Here is a 24,064-nt window from a genome sequence, read left to right on the forward strand (position 1 = left end):
ACATACATTAGACCTTCCAATATTTTTTAATGTCAATGCCAGTTATAACTTGGCTGTGTTCCAGAACGTTGTAATCGAAAAATTCCCTCGCAAAAAGAATCCAAAATTAATTATATTCCATGTTAACAACACCATAAGGGCTAAATATTTACACATGCCTTCCAAATATAAGTGGAATCCAGGTATAAAATAGCTCACAGTAACATTGAATATAACCCAGCTGTAAAATATCACAGAATTACATATATTCAAATCTTTGCTGATCTTAGTTTCCACTTTGATCCTATGTATGTGCCTATATAAACGCTTCTGTACCAATCCTGCATACTATCTCCATCAGCATATACTCTAAGACTTAGCAAGAAACCAAATATTGGCATCTTGACAATGGTGAAGGGTAGTAAGGCAGCCATGCCAAGGAGAAAAATTGAGATCAAGCGCATCGAGAATGAGGGCGCACGTAAGGTTTGCTTCTCCAAGCGCCGCCAGGGCCTGTTCAAGAAGGCTAGTGAGCTCTCCATTCTGTGTGGAGCAACGGTTGGTTCTGTTGTCTTCTCAAACTCTGGTAGGTCCTTTTCTTTTGGACATCCGTCCATTAATGATGTTGCGGACCGATTCCTCAATTCAGTTGCTCCTAGTGACCTTGCTTCGGGTGGTGCAAGCCATGATAACAGTGGGGCAGTAATGGATACTGTCTGTCAACAGAATTTCGTCCCGTGTCGAGGACACACGCAGCAAGCCGGAAGGGTCCGCTCGATGGAGCAGATCCGCCTGGCTTCAGCGCAGGGGTGGTCGATCCTGCGCAATCCTCCCGAGGCGTACCAGTCAATTTGACCATGCAATTGACAAGGAGAGAAAGTTCATCAGTAATTAAGGGCGAAACTTTCCGGTGTTGCCAGACAGTTCCGAAAGTACGGTTGTGAGAGCCGATATGGAAGGAAATCGGCTAAATAGCCGATCCCAGTATACTCATGAGAATAAGTCAGTTAGAGCTCGTGGGGTCATGTGAAGAGAATCGGTTATCATTCAGAATAAGTATCATTTAAGCAAACATTAATCAATGGCAATAAGATATCGATGATGGTCGGTTTACACTGAGCCAATGATTACAAGTAACCGAACTCCTGTTTATGTAAAGAAACAATTCAACACCACTCAACCATCTAATAAAGATAAATTTAATGAACATGTTAGATCTCATCTATCACCATGACCAGTGGGGCATGAGGCAGAATCATGCATGCCGTAGAAACAACAATAGATTCGACGACCCTAACTCATTACTAATATCAGTGGGGCATGAGGCAGAATCATGCAGGCCGTAATACAATAACAAGATCATGGGGCTAACACATCTTTCGACTTATCTCTACTTCAACGATCTCATGATGTGAGCTGTTCGTGAAAGCGCTCGATATCGGCTAAACAGACGATTCAAGCATAGCACACAGTTAAGGTCATGCCTTCTCAGGAACGGATCTATCAACTAACGATCCCCGCTTCACAGTGCTAACAGTGGGGTGAGAGGCAGAATCCCACAGACCGTGATAACGGGCCATGAAACGGTTCTCGCTAACCGGTAGATCTACTCAAGATCGAACATGCCTTAACCGTATGCTATGCACGATTAAGATTGATATAAAACAGCCAATAAAAATATAACTCATCGTTTAAGATGTAGATTAGATCAATTTAAGATTAGTAAACGATGGGTTAAATAAGATATAAGGCCGATCCAGATCAATCTCAATCGGGCAGAGTGATATTGTTGTAATTAGATAAACAATAAAAGCAATAAGCAATATCGGTAACTTAATAAATCTACCAAAGACTGCCATTCAAAGATAGAGCCGATAACTTAACCTTGATCTAGTTCAAGTAGTGGGGTGTGAGGCAGAACCACACAGGCCATACTTGAACTAGGCAAGAGTCGATAACTAGCCTATACCAGAGTCACAGTGGGGGTTGACCGGATCGATGCAGCTATACGAACAGAGGTATAAACCATGACGGTACTTACAGACAAGCAGTGGAGGTTGACTGGATCGATGCAGCCGTACTCACTGAAGAACTCGCCGAGATCTACTCTACTCCTACTCCTAAGGGGTGGCCGGAGCCGAAAAAAATAAATTGACTCGTATTTGATTGATTGGTTGTCCCTTACAATAGCCGGGGTTTGGTATTTATACCCGGAGCCTAAACATGAATCCTATTTGAGAACGATTTGTTATAGACTTTGGCATAAAAATGAAAATATTCCTAATTTAAGATAACTTGGACTCTAATCTTTCCCTTTTTGTAGAGTCCAACATGTTTTCGTCTTGGCGTCGAGCGTAGCCTTGTCGTTATCTGCTGGCGTTGTCCGAAGAAAGCCGATTCCTAGATTTCATGTCTGAATCAGCTGTTTCTAATCCGCCCGCAACTGATCCCTTGATGGTACGATCCTGGGAGCTCCTGGGTCCTTGTGACTTTCCTTCCAAATTTTGGTATAAACACTGTTCATAGGCTGAACATGGAGTTATCAGAGCTGCAACAGGCTCTAGACTCTGAAAACAAGAAAAAGGAGAGGTTGCAAGAGGCTATTGAGAAGGAAAAGGGCAAACACATGATGCAGTGGTTGAATGCTAATGTCTTGGAATTGGCTCTAGCTGAGCTGCAGGAATTCCAAAAGTGTATGGAAGCAGTGGACAGTGCAGTCAAAGAGAAGACGAGCCAGATAATAGTTGAAGCAAGGCAAACAACTCAAGGGTCAGTGCCACAACCACCTATGGAGATAGCTTCAACTTCGCGGTACCAGTTTGGTCAGCACATCAGCGCCAATTCAATGGCTTTCACAGGTCCTAGTTCGAGCAATGGATTCACTGATGGATTTGAACTCAACGATCCCTTGCGTAGTGGTGGTCTCCAAGATGTTTGTGGCCTGGGGAATTTCCCAAACAACCAGAATCATGGTTGATTGCTACAAATTCAATATATATGTTATGAATAATATGATCAGTCACAGATGCATGAACTGATCATTCACAACATTGCATGTCACAAGTGTTGTAGTACCTTTATTTTTTGATGTTAGATGGTTGTCACCAAAATATACCCATGACTTGTTGTCAAGATATAGGCTAGGAGTTGTTACCATGAATTCTATGTAAAACTTCATATGTATGGTATATTTGGTACTAGAGATGGATTCAAGTGATGTGATGATGTACCTTGCCAAAATGAGATAGCAACTGCTCAGAGATATTCCCATATTTTCAATGCGTCTCTGCACATAATTCCTAGTAGTTTATGTACTAATTGTTGTACTGCTACAGGTGTCCTGAAAGAAATTAAAATAAATAGGGATGAATCATACTGACCCACGCTCCAGACTTTTGGTTAAAAATTTCAGAGAAGTCTTGCATCCAGTGGGAGGACAACGTCCTGGTTAATGACCACTAAATGTTTTTCTTGAATAAAAACTTATTGAGATTATTGAATATGCTTTCCTGAGAATTATAGTGAAACATCTGTAGTGAATGTATAGGTATAATGGTAATATCATTACATACAACTCTTGTAGACTTCGGATATAAACAAAAAATAGTAAATAAGAATCAACTATATTATTTCTGAGCTCTAAATTATAAATGCAACAAGCAATTAGTATTTTCAATATGCTGAAATAAATAATACTTTTGTTTTCGCAATATAGTAGTCTTGCATAGCACGAGAATTTTGTGAAACAAGAATGATTCATAAGTCATTATTAGTTTATAAACATATTGGTTTCTCAGTATATTGCTAATTACAGAATGCAGCTTATTGTCAGCATACATAAACAAAACAATCACCAGCAGATTGCTTCTAGAGAGCCTGGTCAGGCTTGGTGCGGGCAACCAATCAGGCTCCTTATGGTAGAGGTGGATCACATGATTATCGCCAACAAGAGCCTGATGGAAGAGAACCGTCGAGTGAATGCGGAAAGGCTTGACGTCGACAGAGTCATGGGTGGCTGCTGATGAGCCCGCCTAAAAAAAATTGGAAGAGAAATATGGCAATGCTTGTTGCTCCATGATGAATCTCAAGAAGGAAATGAACTCCACTGATAGTAATTTCTTTTATTCTTTTTCTTTTTGCTCATTGTATGCTGCGACTGCCTGGGTGTATTGACTGATTGACTTGCACCCCCGTATCATGGTTGTAGAATTGCAGGAAGAGTATTGTGCTCATGCTGATCGGTTGGTGGTCGTGGCACTTGTGATGCTGTTTTGCCTTGCAAGATGACTCCATGAGATTTTGAAGCCATGGTGAACCGTCTCCATGAGATCTAAAGTCGTGTATGTAGATCGACTGATGTTGGAGGTTGTTGATCGAGGGAGTCAAATGTCATGCAGATCTTCAAGCAGTTGATGGCATTACTCTCGATTTCCCTGAGGAGGGCATGCCCACGTTGTAGGTGAGACTGATGGTCTCTATCTTAGCAGAACAGGTAAACCTAGAGGTCATAAACAAAAAATGTGGTGTAAAACTATGTTTGAGAGTATATACACTAAGCAGTCGAACTGACAGAGTTGTATATACTTTATCAGTATTAAAAAATTTCCTTTCTAAGATTGGCCTGTTTTTCGTTTGAGTCTCCCTTGCTTTGTGCACTCTGTGACTAAGCCATATGTAACACCCTAAAATTTGCACTCTATTAAAATAGCTAACTTAATTTATTTATGCAAATATGTGTGCATTAAAATATAAGAAAATAATAAATTTTGTGGCATTAAAATTAAATATAAGGTTAGAAACTTCTTGATGCATACATGCTGCTGCATATCTAATTTTGTGATGATTGATCTTGATTCAAAGTTCAAATGAATTCAAAACCTATTTGAAAATGTTTTTGGGAATCTATTTGGAAAAAGAAAAAAAGAAAATCCTTCTCACTCTCTCCTCTCTCTCAATTCGGCCCGTTGGCCCAGCTCCTTCGGCCCGCTGGTCCTTTCCTCCGCGCCAGCCGCCAGCCCAACCGCCTCGGCCGCTCGGCCCAGCAAGCCGCGCCAGCCCAACTCGCGAGCAACCGCTGGCCCAGCACTGCGCGCTTAACCGCACCGCGCGCCTGCTCCCCGCGCCCTGCAGCTGATGGCTCGGGCCCGCGTGTCAGCGCCGCCCCCGACCTCCCGCCCCGCGCGCGCCTGGCCCAACCACCGCCGCGCCCACGCCTTCGATCGTGGGAGCGCCTCTCCCCCGCTCCTCGGCCTCGATAAAAAGGAGCCGAGCCCCCCCCCCCCCCCCCCCCCCCCGCGCGCCCCCTGCTGTTCCCCGCTCCGTTTTCTCTCGCTCTCGCCTCGGAAGCCCCAGCAACCGTGCACGGAGGAGCACCGCCGACCGAAGATCGCCGTCCGCATCGCCGTCTTCCCCGAGCCGACTCCGTCATCGTTTTTCCCCACTATGAGCCTCCCCTCGCTCTCCTCTTTCTTCCCGACCTTTTTCCCTTGGCTTTTGGCGGCCTGTTTGGCCATTACTGCATGCGCCCGCGAGCTTCGGCCGGCCACCGCGCCACCCGCGTCCTCCGGCCGCCGTATCGGCATGTCCGAGGTACCCTTCACCCCCTCGCTCTCCCGGTGCCTTCGGTTCTTCGAACCGTGGCCCATAGGCCTCTATCCGTGGCCATGGAGTTTGCCGCCGGCGTCACTGTGTCGGCCGGGTCTCCCTTCTCTTCTCTCCCCCAGATTTGATTCTAGACGTCCGTTTTCTGATCTGCGGTCAAGATTAGAAGATACCTCTTCGGAGGTCAATTAGCTTAAGAGCCCATCGGTTTTCATCTATTTGAACCCGCAATCCATAGCGTAAATCCCCGAATACGCATTCTCATTTTGAAAGCGTAAAGTTCACTGCTTTAGTCTAAAATACGTTTTCAGTATTTACAGAAATGCCATTTGAATTGTTTTGCTTATAAAATTGTCGTTTTAGCTCCGAATTGATCCGTTCAAATCGCGTTAGCTTCGTAATTTCATAATCTACATGTTAGAATCACTGTTAGTCAAGTTTAGAACATTTTAATTTCCTGGTTAGATTTAATTAAATATATTGCTATGGGAAATCCCATTTAAATCATAACTTTCGCATTTTAGCTCCGTTTTTCGTGAACTTCACGTTGACGTGATCGTAGCGAGGCGTAGATTATTTTCACAAACATTTTATCTTATTTTCTATACTATTGGTGTACTGTTCTAATGATAGGAATGTTTGCTTTGCATGAATGCTTTTGGAATGTTGTATGTTGTCGTGTTGGTCGCGTTCAGACGGTGAAGAGAACGTTGGAGACCAAGAATCCTTCGACAACCAACAGGACTAGCAAGAGTTTGTGAACCAAGGCAAATATAGCATGGGCCTATCTTGATGTCCTATTTCACTTTAATCAATTACTTATTTGCATGTGTCTAATTTTTATACCCGTAAGGACATCCTAGTGATTGATTATCCTGTTCCTTGTCTCCTATGGGTTAAATGCATATGGGTAGATTGCTAGTGCTCTAACTGAACTTGATCTACATGATGATGAATGATTTTATGGAACTAAGAGTTTAACATGATTTATAACAACTGTTTCATAGGGCGAAGGTGCAAATGACTCTTGATCATGTTGCTCCCAGCCCTCCATAAAGACTTATCTGTCGGCAAAAGCTAGGACTGACAGTGCAACCGCGAGAGTCATATGGCTCTGACTTTAGCTCAGTAATAGAACATTTTCTAGCTAGTTAGAGGTTACCTTTTTGGCGCAAATGGGGCTTGCCACGTTGGGTATATGGCTGCCTCTGTTCCTATGAGTATAGCCACGATGGATATGTGCCATAGGAAAGGGGGGTTCCTACACCTGCCTGCTAAGGAAACCTAGCGGCCCTAACTTATTAGAGAAACCTATGAAATGGCTTCATAGTGTACCCTGCCCGCTCACCTTGGCAGTGACATGGGAGTAATTAACCCGGACATATGGGGATCACGACTCGCGGTGAATGTGCACCACCTCTGCAGAGGGTCACAAACTGTTATAACAGCCGTGCTCACGGTCACGAGCGGCCCGGAAAACTCACAGAATAACTGGATACTTGTTGATGATCATTTAAGATATTCTATGATGTTATATGATACACTTGACCCTGATATCGGTTCATATGGGATTAAATGGGAGCTTAAGCATAATTTGATAATACCTGAGAATAAAAGCTTGACTTACTAAAAATGCTAACTGCAGTAAACCAGAGTCAACCTTTTTTAGCTTCATAACCCCATGTTAACTTGTTAAGTACGGGATGTACTTACGCTTGTTTATTTTCTTTATTTGGATAAAAATCCCGGATGGGTAACAGATGACAACGGGTATGAGGATTTCCCTGAGGATTTTTAGGCTTGTGGTCAACCAGTTGACTTTCCCTGTGATGAAGCCCCACGAGAGAGTTACCTTTTATTTTCCACTGTGATGTGTAAGACTAAGTTATATTATGATTCTGATGTATGAGACACCGTGATGATACTTTATGTAATTTGTCAGCTTGTGTGTGTGATTGATTCCTGGGCACACACGAGTTTTGTGCATTCAATTTTATCCTTAAAATTGGGTGTGACAAATTGATATCAGAGCCGTGTTGACTGTAGGACGCAAGCCTAGTTAGAAAATGATCGTTTTAGCATCTTTGCTCCTCTGATTTCTTGCTTACTGTCTTATTCTTGTTATTTTATTAAAACATTTATGATTTTCATACCTTAATGTATTATTTAAAATTGTTGATTCTAATTCTATCTCACTTTAAATTCTATAGATGTCTCATAACCCGAAGACTGCTCGCCTCAGCACTGCCGGCTATCGTGCCCTGTTCACCCCGCGTGCCCCACAGGCGGAGAAGGAGATTGTGATCATCTCCGACGACGAGGAGATGGCTACCCCAACGCTTGCACCTGCTCCTACTCCAGTTGTCGCGCTAGTCTATCCTGTTGTAGCTACACCTGAGGAGTTGACGGCTACTTCCCCTACACCTGCACCATCCCCAGCTGTTCCCGTGGTGGATGAGGAGATTGGTTGGAAGTGCAAGTACTACTTCAAGCCAGCTCCAGAGACGGCCTACTACCACACACTCCTCACTAACATGCTGGACGACTACTAACCCGACTTGCACGCCTCCATCAGCTACCACTGTGCTGAGTACCAGCATCCATTGGAGGCTACCTTCTAGAAGGTAGAGCTGGTGGTCACCGCCTGGAACGACATCAAGAATGGACATGAGGTGGAGACTATCCACTGTGCCTCTGCCAGGAGAGCCCATGCCTTGGATGGTATGGAGGATGCAGCACAGAACGCCTACATCCACTACCATGATCGTCGCTTTGAGGCCATGAGAGAGGATCGCTTCAGGTTCCTTCCTCGAAATGATCATGAGGGTGTTTGGCAGGTTTTGGCTCCACCAGAGAGTGACCCAACTCTGGAAGCAATGGTGCAGCATGTCCACGCTATGCAGGGAGTGGATGAAGAAGTCAAAGGAGAACTGCGTGCATCTCAGAGGGCTTAGAGACGCCTCCAGAAGCAAGTGGATGAACTTCAAGCACAACTTGGGCAGCCTTTGATCTACAAGAAGAAGCGCCGGTCCTTCACCATGATTGACACCGCTCCATAGATGTTAGGTGCCTTGATATAGATTACCACGTCGTTAGTTCATGTTTCATATTTAGTTTTGTTTGGTCTTGTGAACTTAGATGATTAGATGTTTTAATTTGTGAACTTGGTTGATTTGGTATTTGTTTGATTGCTGAAGGTTTGTGGGCATGTCCACAACTTCCTTAGATTGGAATCTTAAGTTTAGAATAAAATCTTAATGCAGATGTTTCGCTTTATCTTATCTCTGCTGTGCTGATTTCTAGAGCAGCTTGTGTTCTTTATCTGGTATCTCGAAATCTGGGCTGTCAAAAATTCTAAAATTTTTGTGGAGATAACTAGACTTCTGTATCTTTCAAATGTCTCTAGAATCGCATCAATAGCTGTTCAAGTTTGTAAGATCTAGCTGACACAAGTGGATGTTCCGGCGCTGTCTGGAACCCGGAACAGTTTCGGTTTAACTCTATTTTTGACCATGTGTGTGTCAGAATCTGTAAAAGTGATCTAAATAAAAGTTGTAGCTGATCTCCTAAGATTTCTAACAAATCTTGGTGCACCTCTGTTGGATTTCTGAAACTCGAGTTATAACAGTTTTACTGAACTGCTGAATTTGAATCTTGTCCAGAAAATTCTCAGCATTGTTTCTTATCTTTTGTAAGCTCTCTATAATTTGGAAAATCTCTAAATTTTACACATTTGTTGGAAAACAGATGGCCGCAAGAGGAGGAAGAGGCAGAGGCCGTGGTCGTGGACGTGATGCTCTCATGAATCCACCACCACCGCCACCTGTGACCATGGAACAAATATTGGGAATGCAAGCGCAACTGATGCAAGCTATGATGCAGTGCTTGGACAATGAACCTACAAGAGGACCATCGCCTATTCAGGTCAGAGATAAGCGTGGAGAGTTCATGAAAGGTCATCCACCGGTGTTCACCCATGCCTCAGACCCTATGGAGGCAGATGATTGGTTGCGTGCTGTGGAGAAACAACTAAATATAGCACAATACAACGACCTTGAGAAGGTGTTGTACGCTTCTGGGCAACTCCAAGGAGCTGCTCAGGATTAGTGGGAATCATTCTAGTTTGGACGTCCCAACAATGCTCCTGCTATCACCTGGCAGGAATTCAAGGACAATTTCCGGTCATACCATATTCCCGATGGACTAGTGGAACTGAAGCAAGAAGAATTTAGGTCCCTCAAGCAAGGATCTATGACTGTGGCGGAGTATCGGGACAAGTTCACACAACTATCATGCTATGCTCCAAATGATGTAGCGGACGACAAGGATAAGCAATGTCGTTTCCTCAAGGGACACTATGATGGACTGCAGCTCCAGCTGATGTCTAATACCTACCCTAACTTCTAGTCTTTGGTGAATCGCGCTATCGTGATTGACGATAAGCGCAAGGAGATGGAAGCTAAGAAGAGAAGGCTCCAAGGGCAAGCTTCTAGAAGCAACACTCACCCACATGCTTATCCCCAGCAAGGTTTCCAGCAGAGGAATCAAGGACCAACTCACCAGAGAAACCATGGTCAGTATCCTCAGAGGAACCAGTTCCAGCAACGCCCTCACTACCAGCAATAGTTTAGAAATCAGCATCCCCCGCAACAGACCAGCAATCCTGCAACACGCCAGGGAGTGCCCAACAATGCTCCTGTGAAGAGTGGTGCACCCAACAATCCCAACGCCTGCTATTGCTATGGAGAAGTAGGTCACTATGCTCATCAGTGTCCTAAGAAGCAGAACCAACAAGCACCTCAGAACCAGACCAGCAATTAGAAGTTCAACGCCCGACCACCTCACACTACGAAGGTGAACTATGTGTCATTTGATGCAGCTCAGGAGATGCCTGAGGTCATGTTGGGCACGTTCAGCGTCAACTCTATCTCTGCTACCGTACTTTTTTATTCTGGTGCTTCGCATTCTTTTATCTCCCAAGCTTTTGTTAGAATGCATAGCATACCTTTGTGTGCCATGAAAAACCCCATACTAGTAAATTCCCTAGGAGGTAGTATGCCCGCTTCTTATTGGAGCCCCTCAACTAGCATTTCCTTAAGGGGGTAGACTTCAAAGTGAAGCCTATTGTGTTGAGAACAGCGGGAATTGATCTTATTCTGAGAATGGATTGGATGAAACAACACCGGGCAGTGATTCAGTGTCAGGAGAAATCTATGGTCGTGACATCACTCAATGGAGATAGAATCTGTGTAGAAGTGGTAGTGCAAGCTCAGCCTACAGCCACAGTGAACTAGCTAGATGGAGAAGTCAATGAACAAGATCGTGTCGTGGAGGAGTTCCCGAATGTCTTCCCCGATGACTTGCCAGGTAGCCACCTGACCGAGACATTGAATTCATTATTGAATTATTACCTAGAACTGCACCAATAGCTAAACGTCCATATAGAATGGGAGTTAATGAATTAGAAGAGCTTAAGAAACAACTAAAAGAGTTGCAAAAAAAAGGTTTCATACGCCCTAGTTCTTCCCCATGGGGGGCACCTATGATCTTTGTGGATAAGAAGGATGGTAGTCAATAGATGTGTGTGGATTACCGCTCACTTAATGAGGTTACAATCAAGAATAAATACCCTTTGCCTAGGATTGATGATTTGTTTGATCAGTTAAGAGGAGCCCATGTGTTCTTAAAGATTGATCTCCGCTCAGGGTATCATCAACTTAAGATTCAAAACTCGGACATACCCAAGACAGCATTCACTACACTATATAGATTATATGAGTACACCGTTATGTCTTTTGGATTGACCAATGCACCTACATACTTCATGTATCTAATGAATAAGGTGTTAATGGAGTTTTTTGATAAATTTGTGGTGGTATTCATAGATGACATACTGATATTCTCCAAGACTGAAGAGGAACATGCTGAACATATAAGGTTAGTCTTGCAAAAGCTTAGAGAGCATAAGTTGTACGCTAAGCGGAGCAAGTGTGAGTTTTGGTTGAAGGAAGTCTCTTTTCTGGGTCATGTTGTCTCCAATGGTGGAATAGCAGTGGATCCAGGCAAAGTGCAAGATGTACTGAATTGGAAACTACCAACAACTGTAAGTGAGATTCGAAGCTTTTTGGGATTGGCTGGATACTACAGAAGGTTCATTGAAGGTTTTTCCAAGCTAGCCAAGCCTATGACAGCTCTATTGGAAAAGAATGCTAAGTATGTATGGTCGGATAAATGCCAGACAAACTTTGAAGAGCTAAATAAGAGATTGACTACAGCTCTAGTATTAATCTTGCCCGATTTAAGCAAGAACTTCTCTATATATTGTGATGCATCCTATTTGGGCCTTGGATGTGTGCTTATGCAAGAAGGAAGAGTGGTGGCATATGCATCTAGACAACTAAGGAAGCATGAGTTGAATTATCCTACTCATGACTTGGAATTGGCAGCTGTGGTTCATGCTTTGAAGATCTGGAGACATTATCTAATTGGACATAAGAGTGATATCTATACTGATCATAAGAGTTTGAAGTATATCTTTACCCAATCAGATCTGAATCTAAGACAACGTCGTTGGTTGAAATTGATCAAAGATTATGATTTGGAAGTGCATTATCACCCGGGAAAGGCAAACGTCGTAGCAGATGCACTTAGCAGAAAGAGCTATGCCAATGGACTTTAGATGACATCTATGTCAGCAGAGTTGTGTGCTGAAATGGAGTATCTCAACTTGAGCCTTGACACTAATGCAATGGAATTGGTGATAGAGCCTACATTGGAGCAAGAGATACGCAAAGGTCAATTGGAGGATGAAAAACTTAAGGAGATAGCAGAGAATGTAGTGCTTGGAAAGGCACCCGGATTCAGAATGGATGAGAATGGTACTCTTTGGTTCGGAAAAAGGATATGTGTACCTAAAGTGAAGGCTATCTGTGATGCAATTCTGCAAGAGGCCTATGAGTCTGCCTATTCTATACATCCCGGAAGTACCAAGATGTACTTGGATCTCGAGAAGTATTGGTGGTATGGTTTGAAGAGAGATGTGGCAGAGTATGTGGCTTTATGTGACACTTGTCAAAGAGTGAAAGTTGAGCATCAAAGACCTGCAGGGTTACTACAACCAATGAAGATTCCTGAATGGAAATGGGAAGAAGTTGGTATGGATTTTATCGTAGGATTGCCCCGCACTCAAAGAGGCTATGATTCAATATGGGTAATAGTGGATCGACTCACCAAGGTTGCCCACTTTTTACCAGTCAACACTATCTATACGGGTGCAAGACTAGCAGAGTTGTACATGGAAAGAATAGTGTGCTTACATGGTGTTCCCAAGAAAATTGTGTCAGATAGAGGCACTCAGTTTACATCGCAATTCTGGCATAAAGTACATAGATCTTTGGGGACAAAGTTGAATTTCAGTTCTGCTTACCACCCACAAACTGATGGACAGACCGAAAGGATCAACCAGATTTTGGAAGATATGTTGAGAGCCTATGCATTATAGTATGGTGATAGTTGGGATAAGAGTCTGCCATACGTAGAGTTCTCGTACAACAATAGTTATCAGAAGAGTCTCAAGATGGTACCTTTCGAGGCGTTGTATGGACGTAAATGTAGAACGCCTTTGTTTTGGAATCAGACTGGAGAAACTCAAGTGTTTGGACCCGATGTCCTTAGAGACGCGGAAGAACAAGTGAGAATGATTAGAGACAATTTGAGAGTAGCTCAGTCCCGACAGAAGAGTTACGCTGATATTCGCAGAAGAGAGCTGACTTTCGAAATTGGTGATTATGTGTACTTGAAGGTGTCACCAATGAGAAGTGTGAGAAGATTCAATATGAAGGGAAAGTTAGCACCAAGGTATATAGGACCTTTTAAGATCCTAGAGAGACGTGGAGAAGTAGCTTATCAGTTGGAACTGCTATATATTGGCCAATAAAAACCCCTATCAGAAGGCCCCACTAACCAAAGATTATGGGCCTACATGATGGCCATAAACACTCGAGTAGATGTCATCGATAAGTTGCTTACCTTCTTCCCGAGCTATGAATCATGGGAGGATTCTAGATGTGCTTCGCTTGTATAGTTCATCAAGGACTACGAAAAAGACATTGCATGCCATGAGAGTCGCCTCATTTTTGTTAACTCTTGTGGGAGGATAGCCCTAAAAAGGTAGTAGAGGTGTGGTTGTGTGCACTCGAGTTTATTACCATGACATGTTGATTGGGTTCTTGTATGTTGCCATTTGACTATTGCAGTGATGCTTCATTGTTGGTTCTCAGTCAAATGGAGGGCTTGTGTTGTTTGTCGAGAAAGATCCCAGTTCGGACTCGCTGTCACTCAGACCCAATCTTTCCTAAGGTGTTCACAATGTCATTATCCCTTTGTAAGATGTGATGCATTTCAAGTCCATCTAACTTGTCTTTCGAGCTTAGAAATCTCTTGGTAGTATGCCTCCATCCTAAGATCTTTTTGCATAAAGATTCCTCATCACATGGTTAATCACTGGCTTGGAGTCTTCACGAATGTAGAGTCATCATATCCCTAGTACTGATATGGCAAGGCGGAGGCCATATGCACTACGGCCTCGTATTCAGCAACATTGTTAGTTGCTTTAAAGTGTAATTGTAGAACATATTTGAGTCAATCTCCCTTCGACGAAGATGAGCATGATGTCATCCCTGCATCATTATGCGTTATATATAGACACATTGAAATACATTGTCCAGTATACGAGGTGAACGGCTGTGCGGATTGTTTGGGCTTTGGTCCATTTGGCCACAAAGTCGGCCAGAACTTTCAATTAATTGTCATGCGAGGGACATATGCAATACTATATACCATGAGTTCTAGTTCCCAATTTGTGATCCTACCAGTAGCATCCTTGTTGTTGAAGACCTCAGTCTAAGGGAAGGATATTACAATGAGATTAAATGCCCTTCAAAGTAATGTAGCAACTTCCTCTTAGTGATAAGAATGGTATAGAAGAATTTTTGTATCTGCGAGTATCAAGTTTTTTGACTCAGATAATACTTTGCTGATAAAGTAAAATACTTTGCTAATAAAGTAAATTAGCTTTTGCATCTTCTCAATGTCCTTGGCTTGTTGGCGCTTAACTATCAATGCTGCACCAACCACCAGCGTGGTTGCTATGATTTAGAGTAGCAATGGCTCTTTAGGCTTTGGGAAACCAACATGGTGGATGTGGTGAGGAACTTATTAAGGTGATCGAGGGCTTCTTGCACCTCCTAAGTCCACTAAACTTTGTCCAAGTTCTTCAATAGCTTGTTTAGGGCCCCTCATTTTCCAAGCCTAGATATAAATTGGCTCAGCGTCGCCGTACATCCTGTTAACTTCTGGGCATCCTTCAAGTTTTTTAATGAGGCCCATCTTCATCATGATTGTTGTAGTATTTTCTAAGTTAACTTTTATACCTCATTTAGAGACAATGTAACCAAGCAACTTACCAGAAGGGACTTCAAAGACACACTTCTCTGAGTTACGCTTCATGTCAAACTATCAGAGGTTCAAAAATGTCTCTTTGAGGTCGCTAATTAGATGATCAACCTTCTTGGATTTGACTATGATGCCATCCATGTAGGATTCCAGATTTGGACCTATTTGGTCATGAAGACATCGTTACATGCACCTCTGATAGGTAGTGCCGACATTCTTTAAACCAAAAGGCATAGGGATGTAGCAGAATGAGTTGAAAGGAGTGATGAATGGAGTTGTTGGTTGATCTAACTCATTCACCCTGATCTGGTGATTGCCAGAGTAAGTGTCGAGGAGCTTGAAAGTGAGAATGTTGGATGCTTTGGAGAAGGAGATGATATATTATTTATTGTTGCATTACCTGCATTCTATAGGCACAAACTATAGTCAAACTTCTCCAATCACTATATCCCATTTTTATTTTATATTTTTACAAAGCTCATTGGTGCTAACCATGGCCTACACACATCTGGTGGTGTATAGATGTTGAGATTGGTAGTTGGGTACATCCACGCTTAAGGATGCTGCTAGTTTCATCAAACTTTGCTAGTATATTTAGATCATCAATGTTTTATTTTTGATTTAGCACAAAGGGCTTGTATTCAAATGAAGTTTAATAATAATATTATGTACTCTGGAATGCTTGCATGGATTTGTAATCAGTTGAGAGATGGTTGCCCATGATAGTTGAGGTATCCAAGGACTTTCACAGGGAAGCAAATGCGTCATTTTTTTTTTTTTGTTTGGAAACTCTTGTTTGTTTCAAATACATATAGACAGAGATACAACTCTATTATGTTCATACCATGTATATAAAGATATGTATTCTAATATAAACCCATGGTTCTAGAGGTATGTGCCACTAGTGCATTGTTGCCATATATTAACAAAGGCACAGTTAAAGAGGGTTCAGTAATTTACAGACCCGGTTTCCTCAAAGTATGAGCTAATCATTAGGATTCCCCTAGCATTCAAGACATCTCAACCCATTACTCTCAACACACCTATCATTATAACAATGAGGCCAGCTACACCAAACTAACATCATATCCTACCTCAAAATTAACAAGGAAACTTTGTAGATACTCCTTACCTTTTTTATATAATGGGATGAATTTGGTTCATCCTCAAAATAGAGGAATCAGGCCACACTCATTACAAAAGAGTTGCGCACTTAAGCGACCATACAGCCAAACTCTTAACAGTTCACTTGGCAATCCAAAAACAAAAGGCAATACATGAGAGGAAAAAAAGGTAATTACCATTGACTCCAAGGTGGCACACTGAAAGGTGATGAGAGCCTTAGAGGCATCACTGTGTTGCAACTCACTTCATAAGTGGAGCCATTGTGTCCCTCTAAATAAGACCTAAAAAATATGTTTGCCATTATCAAACGCATTATCATTTCTTGATAGCAAAATAGACTAACAGAAATATGTACCATAGCGACACTCTGAAAAGAGATGCCTGATAGTCTCTATCTTACTACAAAAATAACAATGAGTACTCCCACTCCAATTCCATCTAGCTAAGTTAGAGCCTGTTCGTATCCATTAGTACTAAAAATTAGCTAACTAATAGCTAATAGCTGCTAATTTTTAACAGGGGTCTGTTTAGATCCACCTACTAATAAGTGGTTGGATAGTGAGTTCAAGCTGCATATGAGCTATTAGCACCTATTAGCAACTCCAAACCTGTAAATGGAACTAATAGTTAGCAACCATCCGAGTACTCATTTTTAGTGCTAATGGATCTTAGGGTCTGTTTGGATCCATTAGTACTAAAAATTACCTATCTAATAGCTAATAGCTGCTAATTTTTAACAGGTCTGTTTGGATCCACCTGCTAATAGGTGGTTGAATAGTGAGTTCAAGCTGTATATGAGCTATTAACACCTATTAGCAACTGCAAACCTGCTAATGGAACTAATAGTTAGCAACCCTCCAGCTAATAAATAGCAGGTATTAGCAGGTCCGTTTGGATCCACTAGCACTAATTTTAGCTGGCAATTTTTAGTGCTAATGTATCCAAACAGGCCCTTATTGATTGTTAGTCTCATTCCTTTTAATTTTGAGAAACCACATGAATTTTTATTTTTAAAGGAAGTTTTATCTTTTGAATTTCTGTGAGACATTGATGTCATTGTTAATACATTGACCTAACTATGGAAGAACAATCCTTACTCAAAGACCAAATGACTATTTCATATACAGCCGTATAACATGCACTAATTTGGCCGCAAACAAAATGCATCACAGATTATATTATTTTATACAATATATGAAAACATACTTGCTATGCTTTTAATTTTTAAAGGGGGCATCATTTGCCCACTTTCTTATATATTAAGCCACATTATATTAACAACAAAACAATATGCTTCAAATTTGTTTTACCAACGGAAATATTTGCCAGTGAATACATACATATACCAGTTGTGATTAATATCTACCTATCAACAACAATTGATTTACTGTGTGCCAGCAAGGAAATAATATACTATGTCTCTACTTATTGATTATATAAGCATTTATGACGCATTTTGGCTACATATAATCTTGACACACCTCACTACGCTAACTACCACAGTGTATACATATTTGATCATATCTGAGTTGTTCAAAATCATTAATTTATTTGTGGTAGAATTAACAATCCGCACACATCTAATATAGGCGCTCCATTATTTTTTTTATGGCAGTGCCAGCTATAACATGGCTGTCTTCCAGAACGTTGTGGTCCAAAATTTATAAATTATATTTTAACACAATAAATGCTAAATATTTACAAATGCCATCTAAAGATAAGTGGAATCCAGCTGTAAACTAGCACAGAATAATTAACTGGAATCCTGCTGTAAACTAGCTCAGAATTATTATATACTTTATTCAAATCTATGAAGATCTTAGTTGCACTTGGATCCTATATATATGTACCTACATAAACGCTTGCATCAACACATACTACTCTAAGACTTAGCAAGAAAGCACATATTGACTACTTGCCAACAATGGTGAAGGGTGAAATCAAGCCCATCGAGAATGAGGAAACCCGCCAGATATGCTTCACCAAGCGTCGCCAAAGCCTGTTCAATAAGGCTAGTGAGCTCTCCATTTTGTGTGGAGCAATGGTTGGCTCTGTTGTCTTCTCAACCGCTGGTACGCCATTTTCTTTTGGGCATCCATCCATTGATGATGTTGCAAACCGATTCCTCAACTATTCGGTTACTTCTGATGGTCCTGCTTCGGGTGGTGAAAGCAATGATAACAGCTGGGCTGTAACGGATACTATACATGGGCTGAATATAGAGTACTCAAAGCTGCAACAGTCTCTGAACTCTGAAAAAAAGAAGAAAGAGATGTTGCTAGAGGCTACTCAGAAGGAAATGGGTGGACGTATGATGCAGTTGTTGAACACTAATGTCTCGGAATTAAGTCTAGATGAGCTGCAAGAGTTTCAGAAGTATTTGGAAGCCATACATGGTGTTGTCGAAGAGAAGGACAATAACAAGCTTGAAACGAGCCAAACTCAAGGGTTAGTGCCACAGCCACCTATGGAGACAGCTCCAGACCTGCAGTACCAGTTTGGTGATGAGCACATCAGTGCCAATCCTATGGCGTCCACAGCTCCTAGTTCGAGCAATAATGAATTCATTGATGGATTATTTGAAGTCAACGATCCCATGCTTAATGGTGATCTCTATGATGTTTGTGGCCTGAGGAATTTCCCCGACAACCAGAATCATGGTTGATTGCTACAAATTCAATATATATGTTATGAATAATAAGATCAGTCACAGATGCAAGCGCTGATCATTCACAATATGCATGTCACAAGTGTTCTAGTAGTGTACCTTCATTCTGATGGTAGATAGTTCATGGTTGTCACCAAGATATATCTATGACTTGTTGTCTACTAGATACAGGCTAGGAGTTGTTACCATTGGAATTCTATGTAAAACTTCACATGTATATGGTATATTTGGTACTATAGAGTCCAATGATGTGGTGATGTACCTTCCCCAGAATGAGATAGCAACTACTCAGAGATATTCCAATATTTTCAATGTGCATCTACACATAATTCCTAGTAGTTTATGTACTAATATAATGTAGTTCACTGCTGGCTACCTCTGTGTTGTTATTCTTTGTCACAGATTTCGGTCTGCTGAGGCTTTTGAGGCCCTGCATCTCTGTGCCGTTCTGCTCTTGCTTTTTCTTTTACAGCTGTGTGTGTCTTTGGGACTGCTGTGGTAATCCTTGGATTACTTTCGGGTCCTTGTAATGTAATGAAATACGTACCTCAGCCGTACGATCGTGAAAAAAAAAGTTGTACTGCTATAGGTATCCTGAACTCATGCTCCTGACTTTTTGGTTAAAATTTTTGAAAAATCTTTCATCTAGTGGGATGACAAGTTCCTGGTTAGTGACCACTACTAAATACTTCTCATGAATAAAAATTTATATAGATTCTTGAATATGCTTTCCTCAAAATGGTAGTAACAAATATGTACTGAATGTATAAGACAATGGTACAGCTTTCACACAATTCTTTCAAGCTTATCTGACATAAACCAAAAATTAGTAACAATCAACAATATTATCCCTGAACTCAAAATATAAATGCAAGGATAAATGACTATGTTGAATATGCTAAAAATAATATATCGACTTAATAAAATAGTATTTGCAATAATAATCTTGTGTAGCACCAAAGTATTTGAGAAACAAGAATGATTCATAAACTATTATTATTTTTTAAAACGTATTAATTTTCTCACACTACTACAGAAAGGGTTCGTAGCAACAGGACATTTTTTTGGTAGGGGCGGCTGGTGATGGAGCCGCCCCTACAGTGTGGTGTCTCGCAACCCATGAGCCCAGCCGCACCTACAAATGGCACAGTAGAGGCGGCTGGTGATACGAGCCGTCCCTACAAATAGGTCGATTTGTAGGGGCGGCTCACTCACCAGGCGTCCCTACTGTTCCATTTGTAGGAACGGCTCAATCACCAGCTGGCCCTATAAATGCTCCACATATAAAGGCCTGCAGCTCCTTTTTCCTCCTCGGGTCACTCACTCCTACCTGAGAAAAAATGCTTGGGAGGCCTTGGGCACCTTCCAAAAATTGCTCTACTAAGGGGGAGGTTTTGGTCTCAAATCCTTTGGTGGAGAGCTTGTAGAAGGTAAGAAAATGATATTCCAAATATTTTTTTAAAGTTTTAGTGGTTGGTTAGTGAGTAATTAGAGTTTTACTTTTCTCTCTCTTCTATGGTGCTTGAGCCATGTATGATGCAAATTAGACCCTAGTTTTGAAGGTACTAGGGTAAATTAGTTAGAGGAATAAGATTACACCCTTTATTAGTCGATCTTTCTTGATTTTAGTGGACTATTAGTGCATAATTAGTGTCATGTACATCTTGATCTAGATCTAGATCTAGGGTTTGTTTTTTTTTTGTAAATTTTTGTTTATCGAAAAGGGACTAAGTTTGCATGAAGGTTAGTGGGTAAAATATTAATTGTTGCTAATTGTTGTATTTGAATTTGTTTATTGTAATCAAGAAATGTATATTTTTAATTAGTTATGAATAAATAGGTCATTAATTAATTATTTTCTAGCATGGTGTTTGATATGCATCATATCATTATATTTGCTAATAGGGACAATAATAATTATTGATTTCAATGAATTATTAATTTGATTCATGTATATACATTAATATATATCCGAATAATTAGTCCTTTAATGTATTTTCTTTGATTGTTGTCATAAAGATGGAGTATAGGAAGTCTTGGATGTATGGTTCTTTTAGGTGGAAGCCAAGTTTCCGTGAGGAGGTAGATAAATTTATTAAAGCCGCAAAGAACCATGCAATGACATTGACATAGAATAAGGATTTAATTATTTATCCGTGTCACGATTGCAAGAACCATATAGCGTGGAGAGATGTGGATATCATCATATCACATTTGATTATGCGAGGATTTGTTGAGGACTACACTATGTGGATTCATCATGGTGAAACGGTTGTTGTTAACGACGACGATGATCCAGAAGACAACGACAAAACCCTAGAAACTTTGTCCCAATATTCAGCAGAGCCAGATGCACGAATGGATCCCGAGTTTGGCAATGAACAAGGTGGTCATGCTGGTGGTTGGGATGGTAACGATGAAGGTGGTGCCAATAATGATGGCAGAGCACGTGTCGGGGATGAAGATGATTTTGATGATTTAGAGGACATGATTCAAGCCCTTGGACCAGAGATTTTACTCAAGAGCCCGAAAGGTCTAGAAAATTTGGAAAGGGTGAAAAAGCATCGAAGGAGATTGTGTATGGTGTTGAAAAGGGTTTTCCGACACACTGGACAGTGCTACGTTTTGTGCTTGAGCTACTCATCCTGAAGGCTAAGTACAGCTGGTCAGACTATAGTTTCAATGATCTATTGCGTCTCCTATCATGGTTGCTACCACAGCCAAACTCCGTTCCCAAAAACACATACCAAGCGAAGAAGGTCATAAGTCCATTAACAATGGGGATTGAAAAATCCATGCATGCCCCAACCACTGTATCTTTTCCTGTGGTGACACATTCAAGTCACTAGATAAATGTCCTAGGTGTAGGGCCAGTCGGTACAAGAACAACGACCTTTACGACGGGGATCAAGCCTCCATAGGGAACAAGAGGAAGAAGGGTGGGAAAAAGGTGGTATAAGATTCTCAACCCCCAGAAGAAACTCCATTAGGCAATGATGCAAAGCAGAGAAGAATTCCTACCTTGGTAATGTGGTACTTGCCAGTGGTCGACCGCTTGAGGCGTATCTTCCTAAACCCTAAGGAAGCTGCACTCATGACATGTTGGGATGATGAGCGCAAGGTAGTTGATGATGTGATTGCACACCCGACCGATGGTACTCAATGACAATGCTACAATGGCAAGCACAAAAAATTCAGCGTTGATCCAAAGAATGTATGGTTTGGCTTGAGCACCGATGAAATGAATCCCTTCAATGAGGGAAGAAGCGACTACAGCACATGGCTAGTGATCTTGACCATGTACAACATCCCGATGTGGCTATGTCAGAAGAGAAAGTACCTTCTCCTCACTATTCTCATTTTAGGTCCAAAACAACCAGGCATTGATATAGATATGTTCCTTGAGCCTTTGATGCAAGAAATGGAGAGGCTATGGAGGCATGGGGAGCCGATGTACGATGCGTTCCGAAAGGAGGACTTCATATGTAGAGCCATGATCTTTGTTACAACCAATGATTACCCCGCGTTGTTTGCTTTGTCTGGACAGATCAAAGGGAAGACGGGATGCTTAGTCTGCTTGGATGGTACTACATGGGTATACCTGGATGCATCCAAGAAGATAGTTTACCTAAGGTACCGATGCTTCTTAAAGACAAATCACAAATATCGTAGCAAGATATACTTTAGATATTATGACAACAAGGCAGAGAATAAACCCCCTCTAAAGAGACGTAAAAATGGGCAACACGTGTTCGAAATGGTGAAAAACATATGTGTCATCCTTGGAAAGAAAAATCCGGATGGGACGAAGAAAGATAGAAGCATACCTCCTGTCGCTGGTGTACCTTTCAAGAAATAGTCGATCTTCTTTCAGTCTATACATTATGTCCAGACTTGGAGGTCCCCCATGCCATTGATGCTATGCACATGTAGAAGAATGTCTTTGAGAGTCTCATTGCTACCTTGATGGACACAGGCAAGACAAAGGATGGTCTGAAATCACAGAAAGACATGGTGCAGCTAAATATGAAGGCAGAGCTTCACCCGGTACCTGAGGGTAATGGAAAATACACTCTTCCCATGGCTAGCTTCAACCTGACCCAGAAGAGAGGAGGGCGATATGCACTTTCCTTAGGGGGATCAAAGTTTCGACTGGGTTTTCATCGAACGTGAAGAGGCTAGTGTCAATGAAGGACCTATCAATAAAAAAAACTTCAAGGCTCACGATTGTCATGTGATGATGACAGTGTTCCTACCCATTGCAGTCAGGGCTATAAAGCCAGAGTTCTTGAAAATGACCATCACCCGCATGTGCTACTTCTTTACGAAGATCTCATAGAAGACAATTGGCAAGAAAGAGCTGAGTGACCTACATGATTTCGTGGTGGAGACACAAAACCAACTAGAAATGTGTTAACCTCCCGCTTTTTTGATATAATGCCATATTTCATGATTCACAGGTTCATCAAATACATGCCCTAGGCCCTTGCCACTTGCATGAAATGTGGTCCTACGAGCATTTCATGTCGATTCTAAGCCAATACGTGCATAATCGAGCATACCCAGAGGGCTTCATGATAGAAGGTTATAGTACTGAAGAAGTCGTCGAGTGCTGTCAAGAGTACCTAAAAGTACAGAGAGGGATTGGTGAACTTGATTCTCATCACAAGGGTAGGCTAGCTAGGAAGGGCGCCAATGGGAGAAAAGTGTTCATCGACAATGATTACAAAGAGGTGAGTCGGGCGCATTACAATGCCTTGCAGAGTACAGAACTGATACAACCATACATTGATGAATACTTGGCTATCAATAATGATGAGAGAATTGGTCATACAGATGAGTGGGTTATGAAACAACACAAGCAATGATTAACTACATGGTTGAAGGACCAAAACATACCGAGAGAAACCACAGATGATATTACCATCAGTAGGTTGGCGGCGGGATCATCGAGACAAGTAACATCTTGGAAACCTTACGAGATCAATGGGTACACGTACTATACCCACGAAAAGGATAGTACATGTGTGAACCAAAATAGCGGCGTTCGAATAGAAGCTCTCGATGGAATGGGGCGAAAGATCCAATTCTTTGGCATCATTGAAGATATATGGGAACTTGACTATGGAAGGGATATATATAGGTGGCCATGTTTCGATGCCACTGGATCAAACAACACCAAGTGAACGAGGTCGGGTTGACAGCCGTGGACCTCGACAATGTAGGCTACCAAGATGA

General features: G+C 41.6%; 2 protein-coding genes across 2 annotated transcripts; both read left to right on the forward strand.

Annotated features, from left to right (window-relative positions):
- The first annotated feature begins 387 nt into the window (after positions 1-387).
- LOC136543606 (agamous-like MADS-box protein AGL29) lies at positions 388-2,956 on the forward strand. The gene is made up of 2 exons (XM_066536001.1): positions 388-688; positions 2,493-2,956. Exons 1-2 carry the CDS (start codon positions 388-390, stop codon positions 2,954-2,956), a joined length of 765 nt encoding a protein of 254 aa, XP_066392098.1.
- Positions 2,957-18,082: 15,126 nt separating this feature from the next.
- On the forward strand, positions 18,083-18,823 carry LOC136543608 (agamous-like MADS-box protein AGL29). Its single transcript, XM_066536002.1, has one exon. The coding sequence runs from the start codon at positions 18,083-18,085 to the stop codon at positions 18,821-18,823; it is 741 nt and encodes a 246-aa protein (XP_066392099.1).
- Positions 18,824-24,064: the final 5,241 nt, after the last annotated feature.

The sequence above is a fragment of the Miscanthus floridulus genome, chromosome 3 (assembly GCF_019320115.1).
Source record: "Miscanthus floridulus cultivar M001 chromosome 3, ASM1932011v1, whole genome shotgun sequence".
Taxonomy (NCBI): domain Eukaryota; kingdom Viridiplantae; phylum Streptophyta; class Magnoliopsida; order Poales; family Poaceae; genus Miscanthus; species Miscanthus floridulus.

Bases quoted from the DNA above. Each gene is read 5' to 3' on its own strand.
- LOC136543606 (XM_066536001.1), top strand. From the start codon at position 388: ATGGTGAAGGGTAGTAAGGCAGCCATGCCAAGGAGAAAAATTGAGATC. The intron at 689-2,492 runs ATACTGTCTGTC...ATTTTGGTATAA, and splicing joins TAACAGTGGGGCAGTAATGG to ACACTGTTCATAGGCTGAAC.
- LOC136543608 (XM_066536002.1), top strand. From the start codon at position 18,083: ATGGTGAAGGGTGAAATCAAGCCCATCGAGAATGAGGAAACCCGCCAG.